The 27,323-nt window shown below is 36.8% G+C and overlaps 1 protein-coding gene across 1 annotated transcript; it reads right to left on the reverse strand.

Annotated features, from left to right (window-relative positions):
• Positions 1–236: 236 nt before the first annotated feature.
• Positions 237–27,108, reverse strand: SLC5A12 (solute carrier family 5 member 12). Its single transcript, XM_034417238.3, has 15 exons — positions 26,475–27,108; positions 24,197–24,262; positions 20,619–20,670; positions 19,905–19,972; positions 18,581–18,735; positions 15,034–15,174; positions 13,400–13,529; positions 11,359–11,447; positions 8,703–8,815; positions 7,341–7,408; positions 5,586–5,672; positions 5,117–5,286; positions 4,595–4,698; positions 1,590–1,717; positions 237–781 (listed from the first exon to the last, which is right to left on the reverse strand). Exons 1-15 carry the CDS (start codon positions 26,829–26,831, stop codon positions 644–646), a joined length of 1,866 nt encoding a protein of 621 aa, XP_034273129.2. The 5' UTR covers positions 26,832–27,108; the 3' UTR covers positions 237–643.
• Between the last annotated feature and the right edge of the window lie 215 nt (positions 27,109–27,323).

The raw sequence follows: 27,323 nt of genomic DNA on the forward strand, positions 1-27,323 counted from the left end.
GCAGCAGGCTGAAGTCGAGGGCTGGACTTGGTGGTACTGCTAAGTGCCATTGTTTAGGGTGGACTAGATGGGGCGGAGTGGGGAGAGAGATTGCAAATTGTTTCTCTGTTGTTGTGGGGATGGGGTTGTGACATGCCAGCAGAGTCAAGTTAAGTATTTTCTAAATTTGACAGACCGAGCCCAACAGGTTTGCAATCACTGTCCTAAACTAACAAATGATTCAATCCAGACATATATTCATTCATAAATCCTTTATTTGGAATCCTATAAAACATGGTGGAAAATAGCCTTCCAGAGATAAAAAATAATCCCGGATGCTATAATAATAATAATACACAAACGGTGCAATTTATATCATGGCTTGCACTTTTAACCCCAAGGGCGCAGCATTAAAATCCAACCCATGCGATGAACGAGATGGTGGGATTCTTTTAAACAAAAAAAGTTTTATTCCTTAAAGTACCGCTAACGTTTTAGAAACCATTCCTTATCTATTATGAAACTGATTTGAATAGATATGACCCTCTATTAAATAATAAATAAATGTCTTCTAAGCAACTTAGCAGACATAAATAAAGTGTGTTTTCTTCTGTTCTTATGAAATCTCTATGGTCAGCTATATGTCCTTTTTTACTATTTTGTGCTAAAAGTAGGATTCGGTCATGCTTGCGTTAGTGTAGGATTTCTCATAGGCATTATAACCAGGTAAATTGTCTTTCCATCCATTCTTCAGCACATCATTTGCATCTGCCTTCGTTTCAAAGTCACTTTTCAATTCATCCTGAAAATAAATTTTAAAAAACCATTAAACAATGCAGGTGGTTACACCCAAATACACTGCCGCAACCCTAAATGGCCAGGAGTGAAACATGCCTTTCTTAGTTATATACTTAGTTATGTACTGAAATTAATAGTAATCTGAATCTAACCATCTGCCCATCACCACTCTTTCAGAAAGGAAGCTCTGATAATTCAATTGCTTAAAATTATACCAACATTTTACCAGCTTTTTCACTTGATTCATATTTTAATTTAAGCCAGTTCAATGAGAATTCAACTTTATCGTGGTAAAAATCATCCAGCTGTAACTCGGCTAAAATAAAGACATTATCAGTCTGATTTATAGGGTTCATTGGAATGGCTGTGGAATTCTGGGAGTTGAAGTCCACACATCATCAACTAACCAAAGTTGAGAAATGTTGCCATAAGGTATTCAGAATTAGGTCTAACAACCTTCTGAACAAAATAAATAGATTGGAACCTAATGATTCATCGGTTTTCACACCTCCCCAAACCTATTGATGTTATTCATAGCTCAAAACAGCATGCATTTTTAATTAATTAGTATTATATATATTTGAGGTAAAAACTATTTAGTGTTCTATCATATAGATTTTAGGACAACTTCCTAAACAACCATAAGATTTTTTTGAAGTCCGGTCCTTAGTCAAAATTTCTTCATGGAAAGGTGATGAAAAAATGAAGCAGGACAGGATATCAAGAAATGAGATGGAGTCTATAAGGCTCAACCCCATCCATTGCTCTGATATGTCAAAGAATATGTCAAAAGAATAATACAATAATCTTACCTGAAGTTCTTTACTGTTATGATCCACTCCACACCAGCAAAATGTTTTGTATTTAGGAGACCAGAAACAAAATATATTGCAGATTGGGCGAATTAATAGTGGTTTAATATCTTTCCCTTTATTTGGACCTAGATAGAAAAAAAAATCATTAATCGTCTATAAAAAAGCAAATATTATTTTCTAATATTTTATACAAAATCTTAATTCTGAAAGCAGACATTTCCATGTCTTGTTAAGTCACAATAATTCTTTTAGTATAAAATAATTAGAATCCATATCCCTAATTCATCCAGGAATTTCAAGAAATTTTGAAATAATGTAAATCTTATCCATCCACTTGTCAGTTTCAGCAACCTACATTGGACCTTCTTCTGGTAACTGAAATTAATGCAGATTTTCTAGGAGCAGGCTACTGAAATCTTGACTAATAATGAAACATTTAATCCAATGATCTCTGGCCATTTTATTAATTCTCACCCAAATGATTCAGTTAATATAATATAGGGACTAAACTTAAAAATTACACAGGAATATATTTTGTTTTATTTATGGTAATGATATTCCCACCATAAGCAACAGCAACAGCAACATTGATGACGTTCAGTGTACTGGAAACTAAAAAAAACCCCAGCATTTTGAAAAACTCCACAAACATATATTTAATTAGCTGTTATTGTCAACCAAATATCAAATGCAGTTTAAGTGTAAAGAAATGCTCTTAGAATGGGAGGAAGGGACCCTAGCATCATACATACAAAGATGGCGTCTGAGCCGTCTGATACTAAATAAGAAACGCTTGAGGTCCTAGGGCAGTGTTGGTGAACCTTTTCAGCACCAAGTGTGTGCATACCTGTGTGTGCCAGAAACCAGAAGAGTAGCTGCCTGGTGCGCATGCGCCAGTGGTGGGTTTCAAATTTTTTTACTACCGGTTCTGTGGGTGTGGCTTGGTGGGCGTGGCATGGCTTGGTGGGCATAGCTTGGTAGGCGTGGCAGGAGAAGGTTACTGCAAATCCCCATTTCCTCCTGATCAGCTGGGACTTGGGAGGCAGAGAATAGATGGGGGCGGGACCAGTCAGAATTATCACTACCGGTTCTCTGAACTGCTCAAAATTTCCACTACCAGTTCTCCAGAACTGGTCAGAACCTGCTGAAACCCACCTCTGGCATGCGCATGCTGAGAAAATATTTCAGTTTTTGGTGCACGCATGTGCACTGACCAGCTGGTCTTTGTGCATGCATGCACGCCATAAACCGGAAGACCAGGTGGCTGGAGCTCATGCGCATGCTGGAAACAGAGGAGCAGCTGCCTGGCATGCACATGAGCACCGGGCGGCTGCTCTTCCGGTTTCTGGCGCTCCCGCGTATGTAAAGACCAGCTGGCCAGAAGATGACGGCTTGCTTGCCTGGAAAGATGGCTCTGTGTGCCACTTCCTGCACACTTGCCATAGATTTGCTATCACGGCCATAGGGAATAGTTCAGTGAAGCAGAACTATTTACTCCATGATAGATATAGATAGTTACTCCATGCTATTCACTAAAGAGCCATCTTACCCAGAGGAATAGCCCATCCAACTCATTCCAGAAGAGACCTACTTTGAAACCCCTCTGCCAAAAAAGTTTAGCTGATAGGGTCCAAAGGAACAGCCTTTTCTAGTCCCACTAGTGGTGGGTTCCTCCCGATTCGGCCCGGTTCTGCTGAGCCAGTAGCAGTGATGATATGACGTCACTGAACCAGTTCTGCCCCCTTGCCCCCCCATGGTATTATTACCTTTTATTTGGCCCCACCCCCAATCTATTGCTGCCTCCTGAGTCCCAGCTGATGGGCTATAAAGAAAAACTGTTTAAACTCTTGCCGCGGGGCTTCAAAGGGCCGCCCTACAGCTGATCAGTGGTAAAAGGCAGTTTGGTGGTAGACCAGTCCTCCTAAAACAAATGAATAGACCAGTGCCTGCAAAAATACATGAGTAGACCGGTGCCTGCAAAAATAAATGGGTAGACCAGTGCCTGCAAAAATACATGAGTAGACCAGTGCCTCCAAAAATACATGAGTAGACCAGTGCCTCCAAAAATAAATGGGTAGACTGGTATAGTTCTGCAAGCAGTTAAAAGCCTGGTAGACCAGTACCTCTGCTAAATCCTAAAGAATTGTCATATGACCATCAAGCCACGCCCACAAAATAAGCCATGAGTACATTGGTGCCTGCAAAAATAAATGAGTAAACCGGTGCCTGCAAAAATACATGAGTAGACCGGTGCCTGCAAAAATAAATGGGTAGACCAGTGCCTGCAAAAATAAATGGGTAGACCGGTATAGCTCTGCAAGCAGTTAAAAGCCTGGTAGACCAGTACCTCTGCTAAATCCTAAAGAATTGTCACATGACTATCAAGCCATGCCCACAAAATAAGCCACGCCCACAGAACCGGTAGTAAAAATTTTTAGAACCCACCCCTGAGTCCCACCCTCTGGAATATTGGAAATTAATCAGCCCCCACATCCTGGCCTTCCAGAAGAACCTTAAAATATGGCTCTGCTGACTGGCCTAGGGCCCTGATAGGAGTGCTTCATGCTGTGGGGGGGGGGGTGGTATTGATCTAACCCCGTGTCACCTGTCCTCTTGGTTTTTAGTCTCTGATATTCCATCTCATTTCTAACCATGACTTGTTCACCTCAATTGGAACTGAATGGCAACCAGATGCAATGTCTTGTTTACTGTTTGAGAAGTTCCTGTCCTAATGTTTCCTCTACTTCTATCTGTTTTATGTATTCGACTCATGCTTATAATTATATAAATTACATAATACATTATAAATTATACATATACATATACATATACATATAACAAGTTGGGGGGGGGGGAGTTAACCAGCCTTGAGAATATCCAGATCATTAAAAGTAAAGCTATCATTTTGCTTGTTTCAAAGAATAGTTAAAGCCCATAAGTAACAGAATAGTTAAAAATTAAGGTTGTTTTCAGGACTGTGTGTATGTCAGAGAAGAACTGACCTGTCGCAAAACTGATCAGTAGCCCTGCAATTATACATCCAAGACAGCCAACAGCACTGTAGTAGAGATATGACAAAGAATACCAGGAATCTGCTAAATAAGGCCTAGGAAAACAAAATGGAATTAAGTTAATAATTGCTGTGCTGTACACACAATTCCCTTACCAATTAGGTTTAAATCCTACTACCATCTAAATGATTGATAAACTTTAAGTTTATCATAAGTTTAATTGTAATTAATTAAACGCATAAGTTTAATTGTAATTTAATGATACTTAACTGCAACAAAATAGACACATTGATGGTAGCTAGGTAGATGATAGATAGATGATAGATCAATAGATCGATCGATAGATAGATCGATAGATAGATAGATAGATCGATCGATAGATAGATAGATAGATAGATAGATAGATAGATAGATAGATAGATAGAATAATTGTAATAGTGGGAAATAATTACTGTGGAAAGCAATTACGAACCACTGCCATAAAATATATAGATGGTTAGATAGGAATGGTACCTTTCAGGAGGTAAAGTAGGAACTATGGGTACAACCATATCAGTACTATTGCATCCAGCTGTTGAAAGGTAGAGTGGCAGAGTTTTTGATGGTGGAGCAGGATACACAAAAGCTCCAATGCCGACCCAAAATGCCAAAGTGATTCCAGTAGCGAGACCACCAAAAGCACCCTTAAACAAATGCAACCATGAAACAGTATTATTGGAGTTGTCCAATTTTATAATACCTGTAAATCTTCTAAGGTAGGAAAAGTAGTTGTCACTTCTGAAGGACAGCAGCTGCAACATCTCCTAATATCTGGCAAGGGACTCAAAGTTTATGAAGCAATAAGAAGATTGCTCATATCACATTCCAGTTAACAATTCAGTGTCGTGACAGATGGATCTTTTGCTATGTTTAATAACAATATTAAAAATCAACAAAAGTAATAGAATATATATGCAAAGATAATGCTATTCTTGTTACTTACTTTCCAATTGGTACAAGGAAAAATAATTCCCAGTGTAAATAATCCCAGCATAGGTCCTCCACACATTCCATGGATACTAAGTGAAGCCTAGTTAGAAAACATATCACAGTTATCAAATATATACTGATATATACTGTATATATCCCATTTCTATAACATACTGTTTAATTGTTTTACAGAGAGGTTTTTTCTTGGCACATGGTTCTTGTATGGGTATACATGGTTTCAATGGGTATACCATTGAAAAGAAATATTTTAAACATAAAGTTTAAAAAGTCTTCTACGAATTAAAAATTAGCTACTTGTACACAGAATTTGGCTATGTTAGCTCAATTTCATCTAGAAAATTCCAGATGAAATGTTGTAGAAGCAAAAAAAAAAATGTTTAGAAAATTCATTTCTACAGTATATTGCTATCCAACTCAAACTACCTCATCTACAATAAAAAAAAATATGGCACTCTGTGTGTATGTGTATGTGTGTGTGTGTGTGTGTGTGTGTGTGTTCCAGCATAACTCTGGAATGCCTTGAGCAATTTCAACCAAACTTACTCTCTGGAAAAAAATACTGTGAGGGTAAGACACCTCTCAGTGTGTTTGTTTGTGTGTGCGTGTGTGTATGTGTGCTTTCCAGCATAACTCTGGAATGTCTGGGCCACTGAAATGAAAAGGAATGAATTATTTCTATAGTGTCAAATCACAGTACTCCTGACAGCGATAGTGTGAATTTTGGATTCAAGTTCTGTTAAAATACAGCCTATTGTGCCTTAAAATGGATTCTACTGTACAGCACAGTGGAATTTCCATGGTAACAGCTTCACAGTACTCCAGAAGGGGGCTCCCTCTGGTAAGGAGGATTGATTCTTTAAAAAAACAAAAACACCCTAGGCCCTCAGCTTCAACCAAAGAGTGCAAATCGTCAGGAGAGGTGCCTACTACTGCAGATAATCACCTCAAAGGCTGTTCCCTGTAGAATTTTTCCCAGCTGCTGGCTAGAGCAATTAGGTCTCTATAATTTATTCTTTTTCCTGTCTAATACAGCATTGGGATAAATAAATACCCAGGCAACGCCGGGTTATCAGCTAGTCTACAATAAAAAAGAGATGTATCTCTTTTAGCTTCAACAAGGTATGTATTTTCCAACATGTATTGCTTATTCAAATCCATTTTAAGCAGTCTTTTATTTATTTATTAAACTCATATGAAGAGGCAACTAATAGTTCTTTATTTAAATATCAGCCCTAAGAACTTGCTTGTGAAGATACTCAAAGGTGTGCATAAATATGTAAAATTATCACAACCATAATTTCTGGTTTCTTAGGTCCATCCAAGAGACTTCTGTGGTATGTGTGACATAGCATACATGGTAAAAGCAGGATGACACTGCATACTTTCATGATTTAGGAGTCATGAATGCAAATGAAATACAATTTAATCCTGCATGTACACATTGCCTGTATTTGTAAATGCTTTATTTATTCTCAAGGATAAAACACGTTTAATCAAAAAGAAAAGTTGCTTCAATTAAATAGGTTCTATGATTTCCTGATGATAATGCGTAGGGAAAGCAACAGATGACATATGAATATGAACGGGTTTAATAGCAGATAAGCAGTCTATGAATTTAACCTGAGCAGAGCTCTCTAGACTTTTAAAACCATCTGTCACACTTTCTCACTATGGAAGTTGAAACTTCCTTATTCAGGGAGGATGATACAAATTCAAGGTCATATCAAACATTTAGTTCTGTGGTTACCTGCACAACACCACCCATGAGTGATGCAGCTACAGCCATTGTAGTACACAGCCCTCCAAATACTATGCCTGGAGAAAAGGAAGCAGTTTTCATTATATATATATATATATATATTTATATTCAAATGTATTTTCATCAGATTGTTGACAAATAATGACAGCAGAGGATGGATTTCAAAATTTCCTCCTATTGAAAGAACATTCCCTGAGATTTATTCCATATGGGACTTTCCAGAAAGCAGAAAGTTTGGGGTAGAATATTTGCCCATTCTTCCCTTCTCCTTTAACCTCCATAATTGCCTGAAGCTTTCATAGAAGATTTTCATAGAAAATAACTAGTTAAAGGGAGATGAGAAAATTGGTTGAATTCATTTGCTCCTTCAGCAGAAATTCCCAAGAGATTTTCAACCTATTGTTCCAAACTGCGTTATGCAATATGATGCTGACATCTTCATTTTGGCACTTCCTTTAAAATAATATTTTTCCCTTTCATGTTGCTGTTTTGAGGACACTAAAAGAAAGAACTTCAAATTTCAATTACTCATGGATAGAAGCCAGTCTAATTTCCAACGAAAGCATTTTTTTAATGGCTTACTTTGCAGGAAAAATGTTATAACAGTTATCTATCATATATTTCATCTAAAATCATTTTCATAGCTCATGATAGGGAATGTCAATAAGCGAAACATTCATTCTATTATGATGCCACAGAATGACCTTCCCATGACCTCTTTGAGCATAAATATTTAAGTCACATACTATCAAAGTAATCCAGTCTGTTACTTGACTATTCATATGTATTTATGGCTGTGCTTTTAGCTGCTAGGTTGTATCTTTGTTTGGATCCATTTTCTTTCAAGGATGGTCAATAGATTAAAAATTTTATGCCTTAATCAACGTGTACAGATTATAAGGAAGCACTAACTTCCTTTAAGCTAGTTAATATGCAGTGTTCTTGAGCCTACAGCTCAGACAAAAGTGAAACAGATTATGTTAACTCAATGATGAGTCTATTAATCCTCCCTTGATTTTTTTATAAAACTATAGTTTAGTGCAGCTGATTAGGAAGCCAACATCTCTGGATATACTGTTCCAAAATTATTGCTGATAATTTTGAGATGATAAACATCTCAAAAGGGAGCAAATCATTATTAAATAATCATACCTTTCTTTGCATACATTCATAAGAGAAACTGTGTGTAAGTTATTGCCCAGACACAGCCTTTGTGATATTGTATTAAGGACTTTTGAAAAGTGGCAAGTTTAAACATATCAGTTTTAAAGACATTTTCATTTTGAAGAATAGATTAAGAAACAGTTTCATTTAAAATTAAGAAAAATTAAGGTCATATTTTCCACCTACATAAGCCTTTGCTGGTCCAAGTGCTCGCACGGTTAGACATTTTTGGAAACCAGTTCTTGACAAAATCTTCAAATGTTACTGTTGCCAGAGCATTTATACTTGCAGCCACAGTGCTATAAAAATAAGCATGTACAATATCAGACCCTCAGATTAGTCCTTGGCCCTGGGACAAGTAACACTAAATTATTTCCACCCATCTACCAAATAGCCTGTTATGGGATAGTATTGCAAAAGAAGTAAAAAGTAAAAGAAGAAACAAATATGAGGTAAATCAAATAAGAGAAAGAAGGATTTGAACAAACTGCCTGTTCTATAATATTGCGAATACTACCACCATCACTCTGAATGGTAAAATAGCTAAATCTTCTGTTCCACAAATAATAATTATTAGTTGAATGTTGCTAAAGATTCAACATGTCTTTACATAATATACTAAACTTGAATTAAAGCATAATTGCTGTTCTTATAACATGCTATGCCTAAACAAAATAGGTCATGTGGCTGCTTGGTTCATAACCTACTAAAATAGTGGGATTCCTATAACACCCATTCCATTTTAGCTTAAATTAGCATGTTGTGTGAATTTAGACTTTGCCCAATAGAGCCAGATTAGAAATTGTGAAACTGGGAAAAAGTACATTTTATTTGAGGGCCAGAATTTATCTAGCTGCATTCACTGAACAGAGATTACTTATTGGCTTCAGACATTATAAAACACTATGGTTTGCTTTAATCCTAACTTCTCCATATAACTCCCTAAATTAAAATTAAACAAGCATCATTGATTAATACAGTGAATGAATACAGTTAAACTACGTGAATACTTACGTTGCAGCTTATCTTATTTTTGAGGCAAGGTTTACTGGTACCATCATAGCTAAGGATTATGATATTTTTACTATTTCTTTTATTTTTCATGAATTTTGTATTAGTTTATAAAAATATAACATACAAAGAAAAAATGAAAATAATGGGAAAGTAAACGAGGAAAGGGAGAAGAGGAAAAAAAACCTATATACTTTGACTTCCAACTCTTTTTAGTGAAGTAGAATAGGGTTATAACGTACAGCCTTGACTTTTACTTTTACATAGTAATATATACTAGCCATTTCTATAACAACAAACCTATCTAATCAGCAAAATCTAAAGTCAAAGTTTCTTTTACTTTCCACTTCAAGCACAAAGTCCAGACCTAATTTCCAAGCAGAAACGAAGTTTGCTGTATTCTTTTCTTTAATTAAAGCAGTCAGTTTAGCCATTTCTGCTAACTCCATCAGCTTTTGCAGCCAGTTATCCGTTACGGGAATTACAGTATCTGTCCATTTTTGTCCATACAGCATTCTTGTTGCTGGATATTTTTACTATTTCTGCATCTCAAATGGCTCTCTTTTCCTCCTTCAGGGAGGAGCTGGCATATATGATTTCTCTTGCATTAAAAATGGAAATATTTTACATTAGCACAGTTATCCCCTTTTATAAACAAAAGTTCTGCTTCCATTACTTGAATGATTTAACTCTTGATACAGTAACTGATTAGGTGATCATGCAATGACATAAATGCTACAGCTTCGAAAAGAGTTTTCATACATGAAAATGTTGTGCGGGGGGGGGATTTGTTTCTCTGTTGTTGTTCTTGTTTGTTTCTTTTGAATCGGTCTTGATTCCTGGCAACTTCTTGGCAACATTTTTGGAAATGGTTGCCATTGTTTCCTTCCTAGGGCTGAGGGCGACTGATCCAAAATCACCCAGTTGGCTTTGTGCCTAAAGGAAGACTAGAACTCATGGTCTCACCAAGCTGGCTCTCCTGTAAATAAAGTTTATTAAGATCTCTGGATAGTTTTATGAAGGATATTTAAATAGTTACCTTCAAGGAAAAATGGAAACATTAGGAAAGTCAACATATTACCATGTTTCCCCCAAAATAAGACCCTATCTTATATTTTTTTTTTGAACCTCATGGGGCTCCTTTTGCCGTCTTACCTGATTTCCAACTCTGCGCTTAAATATTTTCGGGGAGGGCTTATTTTCAGGGGGAGGCTTATTTTAGCACATGCGCTCAAAAGCCCAATTGGGCTTATTATCAGGGGATATCTTATTTTCGGGAAAACAGGGTATTACATTTTATCTATTTCAGTTTTCCTTCCAGCCTCTTCCAAAAATCTCTTCCTTTTTTGCCTCCCTCCCAATCCTACAAATGCAACATCTTCCAACAAACAAGGAATCAATGGAATAATTAATTTTCCTATTACAAAAGGCATATTATTCTATTCCTAAAAATAAGCAGTCTTTGCTTCAAATCTCCTGTACTCATCCTGGCCTCCTGATTTTCTGATTTCTTAAACAATAATGAATGCTAATATTCTAATGTATGACACATACATTATCTAATGCATGTATCATACATTATCTATGTGTGTGTGCCACACACACATAATCTAACAGCACATAGATGACACCATGTTTTAAAAATAAATTTAGAAAAAGAAGATAATCTCTCTGTCAAGTTCCCTGCAGGCTTTGCACTGAGAAAGACAAAGAGTGGACAGCATTTCATGATAGGAAGAGGAAAGGAAAGGACACAAGGCAGCCTTTTCAAGAACTTCATTCCCTTCCGCTTGGTTTGACACACCTCCATTAAATCCAGCATAGGACAGACCTTAGTGTTCCACTGAATGCACACGCAACAAATAGGCCTGGAAGTCCAGGGGCCGATGAAAATATTATCATCACAAAATATGGCATTAGCTGGAGGGGAAAAAAAGGAGAGAAGGAAGATGAGGAACACTTTTGCTAAACAGAACAACCTTAATCAGGGGTGAAATCCAGCAGGTTCTGACAGGTTCTGAAGAACCGGTAGCAGAAATTTTGAGCAGTTCGGAGAACCGGCAAATACCACCTTGGGATGGCCCCAGAGTGGGGTGGAATGGATTTTTTGCAATATCCTTCCCCCAGGAGTGGGGAGGGAATGGGGATTTTGCAATATCCTTCCCCTGGAGTGAGGTGGGAATGGAGATTTTGTAGTATCCTTCCCCTGCCATGCCCACCAAGCCACCCCCACAGAACTGGTAGTAAAAAAATTTGGATTTCACCACTGACCTTAATGCACATATAGACTGAGCTCATGAACTTCACAAATCTCAGGGTAAAGAACACCATTATGTGCACAAAGGAAGACACCTCTGTGCTTAATTTTTCAGTGAAGTAAATGAAGCTAAGGGGCAGAGGGCCTTTGTTCCTGTAACATGGTGAGTGTAGAGTCTAGACTTCAAGAGGGAATGGACACTTTGGACAGCCTATATAGTGGCTGATTCATCAAGAAGAAATATGACCTATAAACTGATCATTCCCCCATACCAATTCTATCTTAGGTATCCAATGCAAGATCAAAGTCATGGGGATTCGATAGTGGGGAGATGAATATCTAAATGCTGAAAGTGCTGAAATCTTCACCACTTCCTAGCAATGGAGATCCCATCCTGAGAAAATTGCTACCAGGTGTAGATAAATTGTCTATAGAAAAACTGTCTTCCTTCTCTTTATTTTGCCCACCATCCTTTGCAGTAGATTTTAAAAAAAGGCTAAGACATCAACCAGAAGAGGTATAACCAGGATTTGGGGTTCATCATACTGCCCCCCCCCAATTTTTGAATTTTTATAAAAAAAATTATACTTGAACAAAATGCTTTAAAAAGAAGATGGTAAGGTAAGGTAAGGTAAGGTATAAGATGAGATGAGGTGAGGTGAGGTGAGGTGAGGTGAGGTGAGGTGAGATGAGATGATGATAAGATAAGATAAGATAAGATAAGATAAGATAAGATAAGATAAGATAAGATAAGATAAGATAACCTTTATAGTGAAATTCTGTTGCCTACTTTCAAAAGTGTACACATACATAACACACACATAGATATTCTATACACATACATATGTATATACCTACACCCTAACAAATAAATACCTATAAATATTAATCACTGTCCATCAACACTTTCCAACAAGAAATAAGATCAATTTAATAGGGTTTCAAGCCACAAAGAACATGATTGCCCATTGACTTTCAGTTGTCCTTCTGCACTAAGGTAAATGGACTAGTTATCTAACTCATATAGATCTTTGAAGCTCTTCTGATGTTAGACCAGAGGTTTTAGACTCTGCCCACAGCCTGGAGTTCGACCCTGATGGGGCTCAAGGTTGATTCCTTCCATCCTTCTGAGTTCTGTAAAATGAGGAGCCAGATTTTTGGGGGACAGTATGCTGACATTATAAACTGCAGAGAGAATGCTGTAAAGTACTATGGGGCAGTATATAAGTCTAAGAGCAATTGCTATTTAGTAGCTATTAATGTGCTTTCTTGCTGGTTCTACTTATTTATTAATCATATTTATATGACTGCCCATCTCACAAGAAATAACTATACAGCATATAAACAGATATGCACTAATTATTATTTTTTTGTTACTGTTACTCTCATTCCTGATAAGCACTTTTTTATTGCTACACATGGAACTTAGATCTCAACAGGAGTGTTTGCAAATGTTCCCATGTAGATTGCTTCCATTTGCACATCATTAAAAAATGTTACAGTGCAAGAAATACTCAAATAATCCTGTACCACTGAGTTCAGCACAGCTACAGTTTAAAAAACAATTCAGATCACAGAACAATTCTCTGTTTACAATGTTAAATAATTTATTTACCTGATCTGGTGCTGAAATGAAATCTGCAGTCCAAGGATCACAGCTCATAAAAAAGGAATACATCACCAATCCACAGAAAACTGCACATACCAGGATGACCCATAATCCCACCAAATTAAAGTAAAGCGCACTAAGGAGAGGAAAAAAGATGAGTTAGAAATCATTCAATAAAGGGGAAAAAAATCATGTCTTGGACACTGCTTTTTTTATTTTTATTTTTAAAAAGTGTCCTGAAAATTCTTAATGCTATCTCAGAGTATGATAGTCACATTAGTTTTTGACAAGATGTTTCTTACCACAGTTAAAAGAAGCAAAGATTTAAACTTTCTCTGGATGCCACAATAAAAGAAGTCCACAATTTGCCCCTTGGTACATGTTCCCAATAGTTTGAGATGTATTCCTGCTCTTTTCATAATGTATTTACTTCCTGCGACTCTTTCAGTGCCCAAGAGAGTTTCTTTGAAGTGTACTATTAACTTTCCCTGTCCCTGACATACATGAATGTGATTTGTGTGGAAAACAACTTGGAAGGTTATAATCCTTCACTCTGTTGTGAATTTAGATGGAAGTAGAATTTCACATTTAATATTTGAAATCCTATCTTGGTGGCTAGATACTCTGTTAAGACTGTTCATTTGTTTTTTAGTACTAATAAATGACACCAGTCTCAAAGGGTACTGGACAACATACAACAGCAATAAAAAGAGTAAATAAATAAACAAACAAACAAAAAATAATCACAAAAAGCAACGATCAATGCTTGTAAGAGAGTTAGTTTGGTCTAGGATGTTAAGAAAGTAGACCTGGTAGAAAGCAGACTTGGGCTCAAGTCATTCTCTCTCAACCTGACCCACCTCACAGGGTTGTTGTGAGGAAAATAGGAGGAGGAAAGTGTGATAAATATGAACTATTTGTAAAAATGATAAAGGTGTGATACAAATAAATAATAAAACCAAACAAATAACAAAAAAAGCAATGATAAATCCCCAATAAGCCCAATAAAGGCAATCACAGTCAAAATTAGGTAAAGGTAAAGGTTTCCCTTGCACATATGTGCTAGTCATTCCCGACTCTAGGGGGCGGTGCTCATCTCCATTTCAAAGCTGAAGAGCCAGTGCTGTCCGAAGACGTCTCCATGGTCTCCATGGTCATGTGGCCGGCATGACTAAACGCCAAAAGATAACGCTGTTATCTTCCCATCAAAGGTGGTCCCTGTTTTTCTATTTGCATTTTTTAATGCACTTTCGAACTGCTAGGTTGGCAGAAGCTGGGACAAGTAACGAGAGCTCACCCTGTTACGCGGCACTAGGGATTTGAACCAGTGAACTGCCGACCTTTCGATCAACAAGCTCAGTGTCTTAGCCACTGAGCCACCACATCTGAATCAAAATTAGATTGAAATAATAGTGAAGGTTGAAAGGCAGAAGTCAGGAGAGGGAGCCTTCCATCTCTCTCATGCACAGACCTCACAAGAGTAGGGAATTTTCTGCTGGCCCTCTCTCAGTGGCCAATATTACTGTATCCCAAATACTATGCATAAGATAGTTCATTAAAAAAGTTATTAGTAGACTTTTTCAAAATTAAAAATAATTATATTCTAATCTTGAATTACATTAACTGTGATAGCTACTTACAGTTTGGCATGCTTTTCTGTTTTACATGAAATGCATCTTTGTATTGTGGATTGATTAACCCCATAAATTCCTAGCCAAGTAAACGTTCCTCCTACTGCGATTGTCCAAAATGTATGTCTTCTTAGAGGGTCAAAATCAAAGCTACATAAATAAGATATGAAAACTATTAATTTAAGAAACTTCAAGGCAGGAATCCAGAGCTAAATAAACGCACAGATTTGGAAGGAATAGCAACAGCATGTAGACTTAGATTCTGCTCCATAGTGCTTTGAAGCACTCTCTGAGGTTCGGGTTCAAATCCCAGAAGCGTATAACTAGCTGATGAGCGCTAAACAGCTTAAAATAGATCTATACTAGTCTCCCTTTATTTCTTTGTTGGTAAATATAAAATTCAACACAATTGTCGTGAAAGCAACTGCCTGCGAAGGCTCCTGGATTGGGGCTGAAAGGTGAAAGTGGAAGCAATATGCTCCGTTCTGCGGAGTAGACCAGGTTGCCCTGATAGACCGTTCTCACTAGGAAAAACACTCACTCTCTGAGTGGTTTACAATGTCCGCATATTGCCCTCAACAATCTCGTTTTACTGATCTCAGAAGGACGGAAAGCTACGTCAACCTCAAGACCTGTCAGAATCAAACCCCTGGCAGTGGACAGAGTTAGCTAGCAATATTGCATTCTAATCACTATGCCACCAGGGTGGAATTATCTCCCACACATGCATTGGCTATTTGGTGCCTCTTATAATTTGAAATCCATGTTAAAAATTCAGTATTAAAAAATTCATTAAAGCATTCAGGTTGCATAACTAAAGAGATGTATATTGAAATCAGGACTCCATCTTGAAAAAGGCAACATGTACAATTCTTATTCAATCTGATCTGATATTTAAAAAATCTAAATACTAACCAGACCCAATCCTATTTAGCAGTCTACACAAAGTTGGCCAGATGCTAAAATGGGCATCTTTGCACAAAGAAAAATGCTGATGCACAAATAATGGATTTCACCAAGAAGAAGGTAAGAAGTTCAATGCTGGAATTGCCTAGGTGGTCATCTGGTCCAGACCCTTATTCTTAAGACCTGCCAATTGACCCGCAAGGGCAGGGGTGAAATTCAGCAGGTTCTGACAGGTTCTGGAGAACTGGTAGCGGAAATTTTGAGTAGTTCGGAGAACCGGCAAATACCACCTTTGGCTGGCCCCAGAGTGGGGTGGGAATGGAGATTTTCCAATATCCTTCCCCTAGGAGTGGGGAATGGAGATTTTGCAGTATCCTTCCCCTGCCACACCCACCAAGCCACACCCACCAAGCCACACCCACAGAATCTGTAGTAAAAAAAATTGGATTTCACCACTGCCTAAACCCATTAGACAAAATTAGTGGAATAGTTAATTGAAATCTGTATTTTCTTCCATTTCCTCCCTTTTGAGAGTTACATTTTTTAGCTATATTCCTGGGACTAGGTAATAGCAAACTGCTTGCATATCACTGTTGTGAACACTACATGAATGTGTTCATGAAGACATCAGGATTCAAAGCCTACTTGAAAGATACTTTATTTCCTAAATGATTTTACTTCAACAATTATGTTTGTAAATGAATTATTTTAATCTTTACTGTTTGGATGGCACTGCAGCACGATATTTTTTTCTCCAATCCATTTTTCTGTTTCACGATTATTTCCCCCAAATTTTATCTCCTCCCGCACACACAAAAAAAACACCACTTCATTCTGTGCTGCTCTGCCATTTCATGTTGATGTAAACCTGATTGTGTTTTTATTCCCTTATCACTGTTCTTGCTCTTTTTTATTATTATTATAAAAGCAACTTTTATAGAAACATATTTTGCAGTTCTCACTGAATTACCATTCATTCCATAGAGCAATTCTCTGTTTTTTTGAATTGCCACTTCTTTCTCATTGGGCTTTCACTTTTGGTTTTTACCCCTTTGCTTTATTTTCCCTGTACAGTACATCATAGTTGTTCTGCTTGACATCCAATTTGATTGTAATCTGGTCATCAAATCACTGCTGACACTTATAGTGGGGTATAGTGAAACTATACCCCATTTTAAGTCATTGCTTGATGACTATATTTATCCCTTCAATCCAGTGGTGGGTTTCAAATATTTTTACTACCGGTTCTGTGGGCGTGGCTTGATGGGCATGGCAGGGGAAGGATACTGCAAAATCTCTATTCCCACCCCACTCCAGGGGAAGGATACTGTAAAATCTCCATTCCCTCCCCAATCCAGGGGAAGGTTATTGCAAAATCCCCATTTCCTCCCAATCAGCTGGGACTTGGGACTTGGGAGGCAGAGAATAGATGGGGGTGGGCCAGTCAGAATTTTTACTACCGGTTCTCTGAACTACTCAAAATTTCTGCTACCAGTTCTCCAGAATTGGTCAGAACCTGCTGAAACCCGCCTCTGCTTCAGTCTCAGGCTTGCCTGAGATCATTTACATTTAACATACCAGATTTCAAGAAATTTTATTTTAACAGCTTTCGGGGGTGGTGGAAGAATGAGACATGATTGCCTTTTTCGCATTGGAGACCAATGGTATAATACCTATGAAATTGTAACACGTTTTAGGGTCCAGATGTACCCTAAACTTCATGTTTTTTTAAGCTGCTAGTCATATTTGTTAGTATTCCAAATAATATGAGAAATAACTCAGATCTGAAAATAGCAAGGATAATTTTATTTTGGGATGCCTAGATCAAATATTAGATATTTTAAGTTATCTGGTATAATTATTGTTTTAAAGATTTTGAGAAATAGCATTTCGAGTTTGATATACTCCCACTATATACTTGATGATGCATATAACTGACACATGTATTAACTGAACAATATGGCAAGAATTCTAGTGTTTTAAGCTAGATGTGCTTTAAAAAAAACTGTAATGCAATTCTTTAAAGTTAAACTGTGAAGATATTAATATGTTACACATTTGGTCTGTGAAGGAAGAATAGGAATCCCATTTTTGGAAAATCAGTTGATTGAGCAGAAAATATTACTTTGGGTTTACTGAATCCCACAAAGGAGTCCAGAGTTTTTAAAACAAGGTAGGAACTTTTAGTTTTCTATGTTGGTGATGTAAGAAATTGGAAGGTTCTTTAACTCCTATGATTTGGTTCTGTTCTGTTATAGTTTGGATTTGGTTTCAAATCAATATATAGGTTAATTTAATTTTGAAAGAAATAAACAAGTGTTCTCCAATTCTTAGTTAGTCTACTTGCATTCCAGTATGAGCCAAAGAGTTTCATCCGTCCATCATGTGTACTAAGTTTACAGAATTGAAAAAAAAAACCAACCTTCTAATATTTTACCTTCTCCTTGATTTTACCACTCTTGGAAAATTTCTACCATTTTAAGGGTATGTCAAATCAAAGGTTTAAAATATACTCCCATACATAAATGTTACTACAAACTTAAAAACTATTCTCTTTCATTGAGAGACCATTTTTGACATGACACCCCAAAAAAATTTAAACCTATCATTATAAAAACTAAACCAGATCATGAGAAGCCATTCTACTTACTCAAAGACATTGAGACGTGATCCATTTTGAGCAGTTTCCCAAACGTTTCTTAAACCCCCAGCCTTAAAAGTTCCTTGAATTAAAACTGTCAGGAACCCAATCAGCATAACAATCAGTTGAAAGGCATCTGTCCAGACAACAGCCTTCAACCCTCCCTAAATCAAAGAAAAAGATAATATTGTATTTATCTTGATTTTGAGTTGTACCAATTCAGTTTAAAGCTCTAGTTTCAACAAAGCTTTTTTTTATGTTGAATACTGATTATCTCCTTTTTTTTCTACCCATAACCAATTATTAGTGCATTATAGGACAGAGCTAACATACAGTACAAGATACTTTCTCTGCAGTGATAATTCACAATAATCACATGCTTTAGGATAGACTATGAGTGACCCAAGAGTATAGGTCACTCATAGACTACCTATGAATTTCCACTCATTAGTAAGCCTTCCCTTCAATCCTACATAGGCTCTTCAGCCATTTCCCTAAATAAGTAGAGGCTTAAAAATGAATAAAGGACAGGATAGCTGTTACATGCTTATTTTACGTCTGAGCACAGCTCCCAAATATTTATTAGGGATCACTTATCTCCAATAGTTTCTGCCCATCTAGTATGTTCCAGTAGAGTAGAGATATTCCAGGTCCCCTCTATGAAATGATGTCATTAAAAAAAATAAGGAAGTATGACTTTTTTGTTGTGCCTCCAACCTTCTGGAAACAGCAATCACCCAGAGGTGAGGACAGTGTCCTCTTTCTGCGGGTTCTAGAAAGTTCTTAAAATTTGCTTTTAGGGCCCAGCTAGATGTTGATTTATTGCCTTTTTTTTTTTTAACATGGCTGCCTATGGATATATTGTATGACTGCCTATGAAATTTAGGCTTTATCTTTTTTTATGGATTTGGGTGGAGGTATATGCTGTCCAGAATTCAGGTAGGCAGTCAGGATAAATGTAACTGATAAATAAAACAGGGTTTTAGATCATTTGGAGAAATAGTGTGCACAGAGGTAACATAAAATAAGATATGGTTGCAAATTATATACCCACTTTCAGACTATCATGAATTTTAATTATTGGGAAATAATGCCTCTATTGAAAGCACATATCACCCATTTAACTGAACGAAAGTATGGTTTACGTGACTATTTTGAAACAAATCATACATTTGAGAATATAAAATGTTTTATTATTGTAGAAGAAAATACTGAAGTTTTCTAGTTCATCTTAATATTTGTGTTCAACTGTAAAACCCCATTAGAACATAAATGCCAGTTATTTAAACATTCCTCTAAAAGCATTTACAGTTCAACTACATCAGAAACATACCAGTGTACAGTAGAAGGTGCAAACAATTCCTGTTGCAAATACTGAGCCCCAAAGATTAAATCCAGTCACTGAAAAGCCAAAGGGAGTGTAATTAGATATACTGCAGGTTATTTTTTAAAAAATTAAATTAACCATAGTTGTTTATTTTTAAATATACAATAGTATGAGAGTAAGTACTGTTACTTAATCTGTTACCATCAGTTTTTCTTATATGCTGCAGAACTAAAGTTCATTTCCACCTTTTATAGACTTTTGTTTTCATTTGCACAGGTGGTAAATTCAGTTCGTCAAATACATTGGCCAAATCTCACGGGAAAGCAGAAGACTGCCTATCATCCTCCCAAAAAAACTAGCATTTGCAGGAAACACCAGATCAATAAGTGAGAAACCTCAGCTTTATCCTGTTTCACATTACGTAAGGCATTAAAGCAATGGGCTGGAAGGACAGAAAATGTCAAAGTACAGAAGAAAGTCTTAATCCATTATCTTAAACTGGGCACTTTGCCCAGAATATGAGAAAACTATTCAGAATCTATCTTCTCTAGTTACTTTTTAGCAAAAGGGGAAAAATAACATATTGAATAAAAGATAAAAGAATAACAGATTGAATAAAAGAAAAAGTAAGGGAGGAAGGGAGCTTTCAGATAGGTAGATAACAAAAAACAAATTTTCCCTTTTCTCTTGTTCTTTTCAAGTCAACAACAAAGCACTTACCTTGATTGAGAGCCAAAGCTGGAGCATAAACTACCACTCCTGTGTAAAGGATCTATGCAGAGTAGAAAAACTATTAGTAGGTATTTCAAACAACAAAATTCATAGGGAGCAAAATCAAAATAAGAAGGAGATTCAGCTGGGATCATATTCCAAGGTTTTGACTGGAAAGTGGCACTGGCACCCAGAGGCAGGCTCACACACAAATGGAAAGATATGTTTATGAATGATATTCATTCATTCAGCTACACTGTCTGCCTCATTTTTTCCCCAGTTTAACATGCCTTTTACATCTGTGTGACCATCCATCTTTTAGGTTGAAAATACTAACAGTAGTTCTAGCTACTACTAGCTGGAAAAATATCCATGCTCCTTGTCCTATATATTGATTTCTAGATTGTAACATAGATATGTAGTTAGAATTTCAGACAAGGCTTCAAAGAAGAACTCAAAATGAATAAAATTCATAGAATATTCTTAAGCTACTTGTGGTCTATTTTAATCTTTGTGATTGCTTTGAAAATTCTACAGAAAAAAGGACCTTGTACAGAAAAAAGGAGCTCTGACCTCCAGAAATGCTGAACTTCAAGTTCCCCCAGTAACCATCCCAACTTCATTAAATGATGATGCCAGAAATATTGGAATTTACAAAGGTACATCATAATTAATTAAACGTGTTTAATTGATATGTTTGAATCTGTACTGTGGTTTATTCAGATTACCCAACTGTTTTAACTGAGATTTATTCTGTGGTAAGGTTGTAATGCTTAAAGTTGGAGGTTTGGGAAACTCTTGGAACTTTTCTCAACATATTATGATTTTATTATTTTACTCAGATATAATTTTGAATATATGTGTGAATGATCCCAATCTGAAACAAATCTAAAGAATAAACCAATCAGCCTAACATCAATACCCAGGAAGATACTAGAAAATAGTAAAAAAAAAAATCTGCAAACATCTAGAAACAGAAAGTTATAATTATAAACCAGCATATTTATTAAAAACAGATCATGCCTAACCAATCTTATTTCATTGACTAAATTGACTAAATTAGCAGACTAGTGAAATGCTGTGGACATAGTATATTTAGAGTTCAATAAGGCATTCAACAAAATATATCACAACCTAGTTCTTAGTAAGCTAGAAAAATGTGGGATAGACAGCATCCGTACCAGATGGATTTGTAACTGGCTGACAAACCATACTCAACAAGTAGTTCTTAATGGTACTATATCTACATGGAGGGAAGTAAGTAGTGGGGTACCACAATCTTAGACCCTGTACTCTTCAATATCTTCATAAATGATTTAGATGAGGGAATAGAAGAAAAACTTATCAAATTTTCAGATGACATTAAGCTAGCAGGAATAGCCAACACCCTAGATCACGAGCTCAGTATTCAAAAAGATCTCAACAGACTTGAACAATCCAACAAAATAAAATGTAATGTGAAGAAAAGCAAAGTTTTATACTTAGGCAAGAAAAAACAAAAGTACAAGTATAGATTAGGCAAAACCTGGCTCAAAAACAATAATTGTGAGAGGGACCTTGGAATCCTAGTGGCCAATCTTTTTTTGCAGTTCTACAGAATGTCCTAAAATTGCAAATTGAACTATTTCTAAAAGGTGGCAATCTCCTGCTGATGCTTTTTTTTTTTTTTTTTTTTGAGTATGTGGAAGGGCCCTGGTGGTGCAGCAGACTAAAGCACTGTTATTAACATCAGCTGCCTGCAATTACTGCAAGTTCAAATCTCACCAGGCTCAAGGTTGACTCAGCCTTCCATCCTTTCTAAGGTAGGAAAAATGAGGACCCAGATTGTGGGGGCAATAAGCTGATTTTGTATAAATATACAAAAGTATGAAGGCTATTGCTTAACACATTGTAAGCCACCCTGAGTCTCCGGAGAAGGGCCGCATATAAACCAATTTTTAAAAAAAATTAATTTAGAGAGTCGAGTTCTTTTGGGAACAAACATTCCCCTAAATAAGCAGATGCATGAAGTTGCCATCAAGAAAAGCCAATTAACCTTATACTGCTTACAGAGCAATCTCAAACAGCAACAGAGCTGTCATCTTTCCATTGGCTATTTGTGATCCACGCAACACTGTTTCCTGAAAATGATTCTTGGTATATAGTTGCCTAAGATGTTGGAGGAAGGATTTTCTCTTTATCATCTGCAAAGTACAAATAAAGATGTTCCTAACTGCTCTGAAGCAAATTAGACTTAAAGAAATATTTACCTATCATACCTTTGGCATTCCCTAGAAAGAAGACTGACTTATTATCAGAAACATGAAAACCGAAATCTCACAGTTATTAAACATTCCACATTCTGAATAAAGTTATATGGGTGGTTTCACCCATATGCGTGTGTGAATGCATCAATTAAAAACAGTAGGGATTCTCTCTGAAATGGCCAATCAGATTGCACTGCATCCCTGGGGCATGGGAGAATGTGGGACAAACTGGTTCAAGGCAAATAATTCATGACTCCTAAACCCCTGACATGGATCTGATCTATAAGCTACTGTGTAGTATGTAGAGTATACTATTTATTATACTCCAAAGTGCAACATAAATGCTAGCTAAAATGTTTGCAACAGGGATTAATCTGGAAAAATGTGTCTCCTTTTACAGTCCCACAATCTATGTTGAAGCCTGTTCTACATTTGAAGCTGAAATTTCAAAAGAAAATCTCACTCTTGAATGCAGAATGTCATGCAGACTAGGAAGAGTCTAGATCAAGGATGTCAAACTCAATTTCATTGAGGGCCACATCAGGGCTGTGGTTGACCTCGGGGGTGAGGGCCGGACAGGCATCGCCGATGGGGTGGGCGTGGCTGACTGGATGGGCATAGCCAGCTTGACACAACTCCCCTAATTGCTGGCATGGGTAGACCGGGCCAAAGCCATGCTGGCCCGATGTTTCCTCTTCACATTGGGCAGTCCAGGCCAAAAACATGCTGGCCCTATGTTTCCGCTTTGCATTGAATAGACTGGACAGAAGAGATGTGAGCTGGCCCCTTACAATTTCCAGTATGGCCCTGTGAGCCGAATCTGACCACATCACCAGCCAAATCCGGCCCGTGGGCCTTGTGTTTGTTACCTTCCTGCCAAAGTGGTACCTATTTATCTACTCACACTTGCATGCTTTTGAACTGCTAGGTGGGGATGAGCTGGGGTGAGAACGGGAGCTCACCCCTTTGCGTGGTACTCAGGTCTTGAACTTGGGCCATCATCTTTCCAGCTGACAAGCACAGCATCTTTACCACTGAGTCATCACACTGCCCTTATTAAATGTTAGTTACTGGGGTGATGAAAATCCAGAAAGATTATGCTCTTCCATCTGTAAATGTAGAATTTGATGCTATGATAAATCCATGTGATCTAGAGTCTTCTATGTGCAGGATTCTATAACTTTTTAATTTTCAAACCACTACATAGACATCCTCTATCACATTCACTGTGTCATAGAAGAAAATGAGGCTTATTTTGAACAAAAGATCCATCTATTATGTGGACTACTGCCAAAATATTTAAAAATCACATTTGTCATGCAAATGAAGAAAATGTCTTACCGTTTGCAGTATGTAAATCAGGGTTGCTGCCATGCGAACAGGCTTGTTAAATCTTAATTCCAGGTACTAGGGGAAAGGATGGTTACAGTAAATAAAAATATTTGTTGCTTTATCATCCCCTGTATTATATTTTATTCAAGAAATAGTTCCTGTAATGACTGTGAAACTGATCTTCCCATAGAAAATGCCAGTAATTATATATATGTATATATAGAAATATATGTGGGTATATGCACAATTTTTATTTGTTTGGTTTGGTTTGTAATGTTTATGTGATGTATATTGGAGGTGGTGACCCTTTGAGAGCTGTATGCAACGAAATTTCATTTTAATGTATGCCGATTAGTGTACATTTAAAATGACAATAAAGTTATTCTAAGTCTAAATCAAACTGGAAGTTCAATTGATATACTATAGGTAGTCCTTGATTGAGTGAGACAGTTGTTAAATGAATCTAGCCCCAATTTATGACCTTTCTTGCCACAGTTGTTAAGTGAATCACTGCAGTTGTTAGGTTAATGACACGGTTGTTAAGTGACTCTGTTTTCCCATGGACTTTGCTTGTCAGAAAGTCGCAAAAGGTGATCACATGACCCCAGGACACTGCAATGGTCATAAATATGAGTCAGTTGCCAAGCATTTGAATTTTGGTCAAGTGGCCATGGGGATGCTGCAGTGTCATAAGTATGAAAAATAAGTCACTTTTTCCAATGCCGTTGTAACTTCAAATGGTCACTAAATGAACTGTTGTAAGTTGAGAACTACCTGTAACTTGTCCTACATCCTGGAATGAGACATGGGATTGATAGGGCCCATAACTTTATTTTACTTGCAGCAATGGTCAGCAACATTGCATACACGGGTTCAAGAATGGACTCCAGGAAGCTCTCCACAAATGTCAAGCATTTATAGGATAACTTAAATCTCACAGAAGTCTTCATCTTGCAGTATTCAAACTTGGATCTGTGTGGATATCTGCCTAAATCGTCGCATGGGTTACAAACTACACATAGAACCAAAAAGTGTAGCCAGCCATTACAGATACCTGCAGAGTGTTCTATAATTATATTTCAAAAACCTGGAGTATATTTTCTCATTGTGAAATATTTCAGTTCTTTTGGCAAGTCGGAAACTATAATTTTACATCTATATATGAGAGTTGAGTGGTTCCATTTATGAGATAATTGGATTCTTAATGGCTTCTAATGGGAGGTTAGTTAAGTAATCCTGTATTAAGTATTCCCCTATTAAATCATTAATCAAACAATTAAATTGTGAATTTAACATTAGGAGAAAATCCATTGTCCCAGAACCAGCCTCTTTTGTTATTGAAATGGGATACTATGATCTACAAATTACTATTCACTACTGTTCCTTGAATTTAGTTCACATACATATTCTGGATAAGTTTTATTTGTTTCTCCATTTTATTATTCTGACTTTTTATTATGCCAATCATTCAGAGTTAGTTGGAATCAGACATTCTTTGAATCTATGTAATGAATAAAATACGAAATGAGAGAAGAAAAAATTGATTTTTTTAACATTGATTTTGATCTGTATTTTCTAAAAGATTCTAAATATGTCTGTCTAACTTCCCTGGACATACACACACACACACACACACACACACACACTCTCTCCCTCTCTCCCCCCCCCCCTCTCTCTCTCTCTCTCTCACACACACACACACACACACACACACACACAAAGATGAGACAAGTGATTGTATGAAACAGAATCCTTATTTTTATATCCTTATTATAGGAGGAGCAGGTTTTTGTCAACATATCATTTACTCCTCTTCTTTTCTATTTCAAAAAATTAATTATTTTATGTTACTGAAGATATTTGACAATGTTCTAACAATTAAATGAGAATTATTGTCTATCTTTGCAATATACAGATAATTGTTGTAAATAATACATTTGTAAAAGTTGATCACAATGGTCCCTTTCAGTTAAATAATCTGTCCTTTAGAAACAAAAACATGCCCGCTATTATCTAACGTATATACAAATTTATTGTCCTTGCAGATTTTAACACATTTTCTGTCTCTATATTAATGTAGGTTCCTCTGCATCTTGCTGCCTTTTAGATATATTGTGATTGCTCTTCCCAGAATGGCAAATTTGCAGAAGAGATGATGTCATGCCAGGCATCTCTTCTCTCCACAAAGAAATATCAACAAAGGTGCTGCCAAAAATGTCTTAGATGGTCAAATGGAATCTGGTCCAGGGTCTGGAGCAAGAATCACTTTCTAGAAAAGGGAACTTACCTCATAAGTGCTTGTGATCCCAGATCTGTAGAAAACGGGTAGAAAAAGTTCTGAAGTAGAAACGATGACGAACGTATATGCTATGGCAAACAGAAAGAAAGATGATCCATGGCGATAGACCTCAGCTGGGGTTCCCAGCACAGTGACGGCTGACATGAAACTAGCAGTGAGGGACAAAGCCACTGGTCCACAGGTCATCTGCCTACCACCAACCAAAAAGTCCCCAGAGCTTGCTTTTTTCCGCTCCTTAATTGCAAAAAAGATCCCAATGCTAGAAGAGACCAGAAAAAGGGTGGCAAAGACCAAATAGTCCCAAATTACAAAATTTTCCACAACTGGAGGGATGAACTTGCCCATGGTGCTGATTAGCTGGCTTCTTGTCAGTTTGTGCAACTCTTTTGATTGTTTAAAGAAAGAACTTCCAAAGGGAGAACAAATCTACAATGCCATGAGTGAGCAATTCAATTTTCCAAAAGGCAAATATAATCCAGGATCCAACTGATATTAACTTCAGATTTCACTCCAAGGTCATGTTGCAGAGATGGTTAAAAAACAATTGTGGGTAGCTTTTCATATAATGTCTTCGTTGCCAAAGAAAGAGTCAAGGCTTCTGCTAATAAAGATTGAAAAAAGGAAAGATCCAAGAGTTCACACCCTTTTTATCTGAGAAACTTTATTAAGGTTAAACATTACTTTAGCACATTGAGTAACTGCATTGGATTAGTCAGCATGTTATACAATGAAAATTTAAGGAAAAAAAACATGATAGATCTGACCAAATGCCTATGATGTCCAGTACTGTATTCCTGCAGTCCTTTGCCAAATATCTATGAGAAATATACCAGCCAT

The sequence above is a fragment of the Pantherophis guttatus genome, chromosome 1, assembly GCF_059756535.1.
Source record: "Pantherophis guttatus breed Tessera chromosome 1, ASM5975653v1, whole genome shotgun sequence".
Taxonomy (NCBI): domain Eukaryota; kingdom Metazoa; phylum Chordata; class Lepidosauria; order Squamata; family Colubridae; genus Pantherophis; species Pantherophis guttatus.

Bases quoted from the DNA above. Each gene is read 5' to 3' on its own strand.
- SLC5A12 (XM_034417238.3), bottom strand. From the start codon at position 26,831: ATGGGCAAGTTCATCCCTCCAGTTGTGGAAAATTTTGTAATTTGGGAC. The intron at 11,448-13,399 runs GTAAATAAATTA...TTTCCCCTCCAG, and splicing joins TCATTTCAGCACCAGATCAG to CTAATGCCATATTTTGTGAT. The intron at 8,816-11,358 runs GTCTGTCCTATG...TTATTTTTATAG, and splicing joins GCATTCAGTGGAACACTAAG to CACTGTGGCTGCAAGTATAA.